This window comes from Toxorhynchites rutilus, chromosome 3 (assembly GCF_029784135.1).
Source record: "Toxorhynchites rutilus septentrionalis strain SRP chromosome 3, ASM2978413v1, whole genome shotgun sequence".
Taxonomy (NCBI): Eukaryota; Metazoa; Arthropoda; class Insecta; order Diptera; family Culicidae; genus Toxorhynchites; species Toxorhynchites rutilus.
Genome location: NC_073746.1, coordinates 214,306,543 through 214,314,924, shown reverse-complemented (window position 1 = coordinate 214,314,924; position 8,382 = coordinate 214,306,543). Strand labels below are relative to the sequence as shown.

At 37.9% G+C, this 8,382-nt stretch overlaps 1 protein-coding gene across 2 annotated transcripts; it reads left to right on the top strand.

The window, feature by feature from the left end:
* Positions 1-225: 225 nt before the first annotated feature.
* On the top strand, positions 226-3,076 carry LOC129777503 (uncharacterized). 2 transcript variants are annotated; one of them, XR_008743252.1, is made up of 6 exons: positions 226-378; positions 431-767; positions 1,041-1,091; positions 1,160-2,228; positions 2,297-2,505; positions 2,578-3,076. XR_008743252.1 is itself a non-coding variant. In XM_055783796.1 (5 exons), the coding sequence occupies exons 1-5, from the start codon at positions 365-367 to the stop codon at positions 2,371-2,373; spliced, it is 1,548 nt and encodes a 515-aa protein (XP_055639771.1). In that variant the 5' UTR covers positions 226-364; the 3' UTR covers positions 2,374-3,076. The 2 variants fall into 2 exon arrangements, 1 of the variants encoding a protein (XP_055639771.1); XM_055783796.1 differs by having other exon boundaries at positions 2,297-3,076.
* Positions 3,077-8,382: the final 5,306 nt, after the last annotated feature.

Here is an 8,382-nt window from a genome sequence, read left to right as displayed (position 1 = left end):
GAGCCGTCCGTCTCCGTCAATTATTCTTTTCTACAAACCCTGCCGGTCGTTTTCGTTGAACGTATGCTGACGGGTCGTTACGTTGCTGGTGTATGTGAATGTTTTCATGAGAATTGCATGGTAGAATCATTGACGTATCGTGACGTGACGGGACGTGAACGTGACGTGTATGTTGTATGTGAATCGCACTTAAGGCATTTAAGAAAATAAATCATCATCTGGCACCCCTGCTCTCAGCTTTGTAGTTGCGAAATTGTTTTGTTTTGGGAAGAATCCTTTTGTCAAACAATTTTGTTATGAAGTCTGGAACAAACTTTTCATTTTCTTTCAATTGTGCTATTAATGTTACATACATCATGGAACAATGAAAAACCGAACGTACGGACTGTTCATTTGATTAGAACATTAAATAATTGTGTTTAATCCATAGGAAAGATATGAAACAGTATTGCGCCGAACCGGAAATCGATCCATTCGAATCGTTCTACTGGGCCTCCGATGTATATGGTGACTACATGGCTTCCTGTAAAGTTCCAGAAATTGAAGAACACTCGAATGATCCAGGGGATTTGCTAGAAACAATCGATAACATCGATTTACCGGCTCACCGGTTAACGAATCGGGTTCGTTGTCAGTATTTGAATTTTCTCAAGAAGTTGTTGGAGAACAATTTCGAAGCATGGTCCAATACAGTGGCGAAATTCGAGGCAGTAACGTTCACTCCTGATGAAGTAGAAAAATGTGCCGAAATCATCGAAATGAAAGCGGTTTGTAATAAACTAATAATACATACATTATTATTTCTAAAATTCTAAATAGTTTTTGTTGTTATATCCCTTTCGTCGGGATAATCCCAGAGAACGTATTGTAAATTTAATGCGTACGATCTGCTGTTAATTGGCGAATTGTCCTTTTTATTTTTTTATACTTGCGCCAACATCAGATTACTTTTTTTAAAGAAAAAATTAATTCGAAAATAACGACGAAATGAAGAGAATTATAGAACAATACTAACATTGTTTTTTGTGAATTGTTTTCAGGTACAAAGTTGCATGATTGTTTCTCTGTATCGCACCTATATTCTCAAAGTGGTAAGCACATGAAAAATTAACACGATCATTTCAGAAGATATTTTTAAAAATCTCATTCCTCGAAACAGATTTCACAAATTCGCAAGGAAACGAGAGAATCAAATCTCTTTTCAAGTTTGAAGGGCATGAAGTTTATGCCCAAGTTATTCAAAAAAGAGACCTGTGATGTATCAGTTCAAACAGAACCTAACAATTTGATGGTTTCACTAAATGGAAACGAACCTGTCTTGAATATAGAGTCCCCATTGCCGGATGTTCCTGTTATGTCGTTAGACGAAAAAATACGTAACTTTGAGAAAAAAGTACAAATTTCTAAATCGCATAGACAAAGCAGAGGAAAATCTAGGAAAATCTCTAAACTTATTGAGCGTAAACGGTCACGCAGTAGAGGGCAAATTCGTCCGAACGAAAATCATCCTCGTTCTAATCAGTTCCTCCAAGACGAAACGCAGCAAATGGCTCCAGTGTCATCAAATGCCGCGAAGCTATTCGACATGAGGAACTCAACAAAACCAAATGATTCAGCAGATGATAAAATCATGCGTGAACTAGAAGCTATGTTCGAAACAAATGAAACTGATAATATTTTCGATTCGTGTGAGAATCATGTTCAAATTAATGCAATTATAAACGAAATAGAAAGGTTTGATCCACCTAAACATGGTGAACAGCAAGAGATTATCAGCAGTAATCAGCATTCGGTTTTGGATGTCGAACAAATCAACATAACAAACATCTTATGTGATGTCGATGTAACCAATAAAAATGCCACTGAAAAACAAGTTGACTTGAGGAAAAGTCTTTGGCCTTGTGAATTTCACATGCAAAAAATGAAATTACGTGAATTGCTGACTAATATCGCGGAGAAGGACTTTCCAAAATATGAACGTATTCGAGCGAGGTTTCTGGTATTGTTTGGCGGAGACGAAGCAGAGGACGATGAACTCCTAGGTCCTTACAGTCCATCAATTGATCTGGATGAAGTTCTGATTTCTAGCTGTCGACAGCGAATCGCGAAATGGGTGGTGAAATCATTAATGCAACCACTTGACGACGGTATGATAGGAAACAAATTCATTTTCAAGAAGCTAGCCAAGCATCTGGCTGACAGCATCATTTACTTGAACCAATACCCCGGTAATGACAAATATCTTTCGTTCCATCTCATACCTTTTAATTCATAGTATTTTATTATTTTCTTCTAGATCAACGCTTCATTCGAAAATACATCGCAGAATATTTCTGTTCGCATCCTTCAGTTTTATCCGTTGAGGATATGTAATGAAAATATGTAATATTTACAGTTCCCTCATTTGAATACTTGTATTATACAACTGCAAATAATTAGGTTATCTTACACTTTGTTACATTCGTGTAGCTAGAACTAGAACTGATAGCCAGAACTGCATATAATGTGAGTGCTAAAACTTATAACTAATGAACAATGTTTGAACTAATGAATTTTTGTTTGCCACTGAAATAATAGATCTCTAGACTCATGTGCACCATATCAACTTCCGATTGAAATTAATTCAACATTTTTGATTGGAACTTCAAAGTTTAAACTGAACGCCTGAACGAGAAGAGTGCAATTATAATGTTAACTGAGAAGTTTTGGTAGTTTTCATGAGATGTAATGGACTGATTATTTTATTTTATTTGTTTTATCTGTAACAATCAGCATTCAGTTAGCACGCCAGACATAAAATGTTTTAACCTTCAACATTACTAACATGAATTGTTTATGACAAATGTTTGTAACCACTTGTATCCTTCGATATTTAGTGATAAAAGCAATTCTAAACCAATAATCCCCTTTCCCTTCATTTGCACTTGACACCATTTTTTTTTCCACACAACAATATAAACAAAGATTTTTTTGTAATAATCTATAAATTTCATACTTAGAAGACTTTTTCTTATTGGATCGAGTTTTGGATTTGAAAACTAATTGAACAGAAAAATTAAAAATTTATTGAACAACATATTCTAATTTTGTTGAACAGAGAAATCAATGAGAATCATCAAATGATTTCATTTGAGAGCCTTATGGCGGGTTTACATTAGGGAGATCTATAGCTATAGATGGATTTATTCACGTGAAAATAGGTGTAAACGGGTGAGAATAAATATGATACACTTATTCGAGGTATATATAACTTGAATAAATTCAGCATATGTAAACTCTTGTGAATTTCTCACTGGTGAGAAATCACTAAAGTTGGACTTCAGGTGAATAAACTACTTCAGGTGAATAAATTCACCGAAGATATGAATATATTCATTATAGAAGTTCACGCTAGTCGTTGGTCGTTGGTGGTTGGCCTGCCATACGAATGAAACACAAATTTCTGCATTATTCCTATTGAGCATATTGAGGTTTTAGGATGCAATAAATGATCCTATGATGACTCCTCCTGCTCTCTAAGGGTGAGCTGTCATACAAAAGAAACACAAATTTCTGCATAACTCGAAAACTAATCAAGCAAATGGAGCCAAATTTGGCATGTGAAGGTTTTACAGGGCACGAAACGTTTCTATGGTGAATACACTCCTCCTCTAAGGGGGGCTGCCATACAAACGATTCACAAACTTCTGCATAACTCGAAAACTAATCAACCACAATTTGGGATGTAAGGGTTTTTGGGTATGAGAAATGTTTCTTTAATGGTAAGACACCCCTCCCTCTTATGGAAAGGAGAGGGGGTCCCATAAAAATATTACAAATATTTCAACCAAAAATATTGCAACCAAACACGACAATTGAAAATTTTCGGAAAATTTGGAAAATTCCCATATGTTCTACAATTACATGGTGACAATGGCTGTTAGTCAATTTGATGTTTGCGCTAGAGAAATTGATCTTTGTTCAAAACTGGAAATGGGTTTTAATGTGATGAAACGCACTCCTATATCTTCTATCTATACCAAAAAAAGGATCGCCGGATATGTTCGATAAGATCAGAACTCGAGGAAGGGATTTAACGATTTAGGGCTGTCTTGATTCTATCATATCTTCTGTATAAAACATTTATTCCAAGTAACGGAGAAACATGTTATTTGCAAGTGGTTGAAAAATATTGAACGAGAATTGTGTCTGAAAATAATTTGATATTATAATGATGAGTTTTGTTAGAAATACTAAAAATTTTATAGTAAAAGGTAAATTCAACGGGGTCGATTAGAAGATCAATCAATGAACAGTTCTGCGATTAAACTCATGAACTTGCTCATAGTAAGAAAACGTGGATGTTTGAAGGTATTGATAACAAAACACAAATTTTGGGCGGGACGAAGTTTGCCGGGTCAGCTAGTGGTAATATAAATCTTAATTCTAGGGTTTGAGAATACCTAATCTGATTGCATCTATCTAAAGTTGTAGTCGTACCTTTTTCATATCTCGATCTGAAGTTTAAGCTGCAAGGTCATCCGGAGATTCAAATGTGGCCAAACCCTTGAAATGATCACAAATGAGCTAGTTTTGACAACCCATGATGTTCGATATGTCGAATGATGAGATTTGGTTCTGGACACAAAGTAGTCACTTCTCTCGGAAACCTGATCCGTCACATATCTGGTTTGAAGGGCGAACACGAAATTATTGCGACACATTCAACAGGGCATAACTTTTAACCATTGGGTAAAAATCAACCAAATTTTGCACACTTTCTCATTGATGTGTATTGTCTACATGCTGTCAAACTCGAAGTCGTGCTTTTCGATTCAACGAAAATGGAGGTGAACCAACGCGAGTCGAGAGAACAAATTCTTTCCAAACACCTGGAATTTCCTGACCTGTCGCACCGGTAGTTGGGAAAAATGTTGAACATTCACCATTCAACCGTCTACAGGGTGTTGAAGCGGTTCCAGGAGCGGTCGACGTTGGACCACGGCAAAGGAGCTGGAAGAAAACCGGGACCGGAGAACAAAAAGACGGAGGGAAAGGTGAAGCAGATGATTAAAGCAAATCCCAACGTCTCAAGCCGTGATTTGGCTAAAAAGATCGGCATGTCGCAGAGCTACGTCCACAATGCAAAGAAGAGAGCCTACATACATACAAGGTACAGAACTTCCCAAACCGCGATGAGCGGCAACAATCGACAGCTAAAACTCGGGCACGGAAGCTCTACGAGAAGATGCTGACAAACCCAGGTAACCAGTAAACACTTAGAAATGGTCTTAAATCAGCACTGTGTCCACATATAGAATACTGAATAAAGGCTTATCAAGCGCTATAAACCAAAATAGGGTAGATATAATGCTAAAAAGGCGATTTTAATGCTTAAGTTACAGCTTTAAGTAAGCATTACTAAAGCTTACTTATGGCTATATGAAAACATCACTTTTGATGGCAGGCTTAAATAAACATCATTCATGCTAAAATATGTTTCCATAAAAACGTCAAGATGTTTTTCTTCCCTTTTTTCTATGAAAAAGCCATTGAAATCATCCAACAGAAAACAAAAAAAAATCATACATTTCATGGGCCCACCCACACAGATTGATTGCAGATTATTGCCAAGTTGTTATTGAGGTTATTCTTCTTTATTTAGATCTACGGCACACTGTTTGGAATGAGAAATAATTATTATATTAAAATTACCTTATGAGATTCGAACCGGGGTACATCTGCAACATGTGTGTTTCTCCGTTGTGCCTTTGCTATCTGTCATATCGAAACAAACGCTCAGGTACCTGATCAAAAAGATCATGTATGAGCGGGTTTTGCTGGCCGGCTTGGAAGCATATTTTTGGCATAAAATATCCATGTTATGTTTGCATCCAGATATCTAATGCAGTAAATGCGCATATAGGACTTTAATTAATGCTTATTTTCATTAATGTTTATATGCATTAATAATGTTGATATAAGGCCTATAAGCATCAAAAAAGCTGATATACTGCCATTTGGTATTAGAGATGCTGAATTAGTGCTACAATAGAGCTTAAAGTTAATGCTTATGGTTACCTGGGAAATATGGCTGCTGTGTGATGGACGACGAAACGTATATAATTTTTTTTTTATCTGTATTTTAGTGACTTTCAACACATTTGGCTGGTTCGTCACTTTGCTTCCATTTTTGGAAAAATGTCGGGAGTGAGAATTGAACTCGTGACCTTTAGCGTGAGAGGTATGAATGTTACCACTACGTCAGATCGCCTCCTATATAAATTTTTTTTTAAGCAATTAAGATTTTAAGCAAATTCCGGGGTTGGAGTTTTTCACCGGCAAGAGCAAGTTCGATGTGGACGACAAATTTAAGAAGAAGAAAATGTCGAAGTTCGCCTCCAAATATCTCGTTTGGCAGGCCATCTGCTCTTGCGGACTGAGGAGTGAGCCTTTCGTGACAAAGGGCACAGTAAATGGCGAGATCTACAAATCTGAGTGCCTTGAGAAGCGCCTTTTGCCGTTCTTGCAGCAGCACGACGAAGCTCCGCTATTTTGGGCAGATTTGGCATCATGCTACTATTCTAAAAGTGTCCTGGAGTGGTATGAGGCCAATTCTGTCCATTTTGTTCCAAAGGACATGAACCCGCCAAACTGTCCGGAGCTGCGCCCGGTGGAGCAGTACTGGGCAATAATGAAGCGGGAACTTCGGAAGAGCAAGAAGACAGTCAAAGACGAGAAGGACATGTTAAGTAAATGGAAAAAAAACTGAGAAACTGGTATCGGATTACACTGTAAAGACTTTGACGGAGGGCATCAAGCGAAAATGCGTTCAATTTTACACTCAAGGCTCCATCGATTAACTTTTCTTTTGATTTTTGAAGTAAATATATGTATGAAACTACCCTAAAATTTTGGTTTGATTCTAAACATTATAAGAAAATTGGCATGACATTTTCAGTGTCGCAATAATTTCGTGTTCGCCCTTCACATCATTGAGATCATTTATTTAATTATTCATTCACAATGACTCTACATCCCATTGATATTAGATCTGATTCACTGCTTTTCTCCAGTAAACCCGATCCATGGATGCAGTTCCCCAACTCCTGGCTGCACCGATTCCTGCCAAGTCCTGCTCCACCTGGTTCAACCATCTCGCTCGCTGTGCTCCTCTTCTTCTTGTTCCTACCGGATTCGATGCGAACCCCTTCTTTGCAGGGCTGCTGTCCGGCAATCTTGCAACATGCCCTGCCCATCGCACTCGTCCAGCCTTGGCGACTTTCTGGATGCTGGGTTCGCCGTAGAGTTGCGCCAGTTCGTGGTTCATTTTCCTTCTCCATACTCCGTTTTCCTGTACACCACCGTATATTGTTCTGAGCACTCGGCGTTCGAAAACTCCGAGCGCTTGTGAGTCCTCTTCAAGCATCGTCCATGCTTCGTGCCCACCGAGAACAACCGGTCGATTTAGGGATTTGTACATGGTACACTTCGTACGGGGTCGGAACTTGTTGGACCTCAAGGATTTGCGGAGCTCATAGTAGGCACGACTTCCATTGACAATGCGTCTTCGAATTTCACGGCTGTTGTTTTTTTCCAAAATATATATTTTTATTAAGGCTCATATGGTGTCAGCCTGACAGAGCCGCAAGTTCAATATTTCGACAATGGAAGGAATCCACTTTAGAATGGTCACTAGCCTGCAGAATCATCAGCTCGTGTTGAGTTGCCATTTCGAGAGGCATTGAGTCGAAACGATTGTGCTGAATGGAAATGGAAGACGAGATCAAATCACATGCTGTCAATGGTACCTGGGAATTGGTGGAACCACCAGCTGGTAAACGACCAGTGGACAAACGGCTCAAACGGAATGCAACAGATGATGTGACAAAGTATAAGTATGTGTCTGTACACTAAAGTAGCCTATGGTAAATGTGTGTATTGCTTAGTTTATCAATTTGTACCTCATTTTGATTATAAAAAAAACAGGAAGTGGGTTATATCTATGGTATAACCGCAAGGGTGACGTAGGACTATCGTTGATTTAGAGATAATTTGTATGAAGTTGAATCTGAATTCATTCTGAATGAATGAATATTTGGAGAACTTCGAAAACGAGAGCGTTACGTTGGAGGCACAAGGTTTTATGCATCCAATATTGGATACGGAAATATCCTACTGATGGGGAAGAATAATCTTCAGAAGCTATCCTGTTGATTGCGATTGATTGAAAAATCACAAAACCTAATGTATTTGGTCACAGAACATTAAAATAAACTCTTTCATATGAATGTAATTTTAAATTCCCAGAGGAACTGGCAGATTATTTTCAGTAACGATTAGATATTTCCACATTTTCTGTTAATAGCACTTGATTGAAACATATTTGGTCACAGTGTTACA

Coding starts and splice junctions, on each gene's coding strand:
- LOC129777503 (XM_055783796.1), top strand. Junction 1,092..1,159: donor GCACCTATATTCTCAAAGTG/GTAAGCACATGA, acceptor TCCTCGAAACAG/ATTTCACAAATTCGCAAGGA. Junction 2,229..2,296: donor TTACTTGAACCAATACCCCG/GTAATGACAAAT, acceptor ATTTTCTTCTAG/ATCAACGCTTCATTCGAAAA.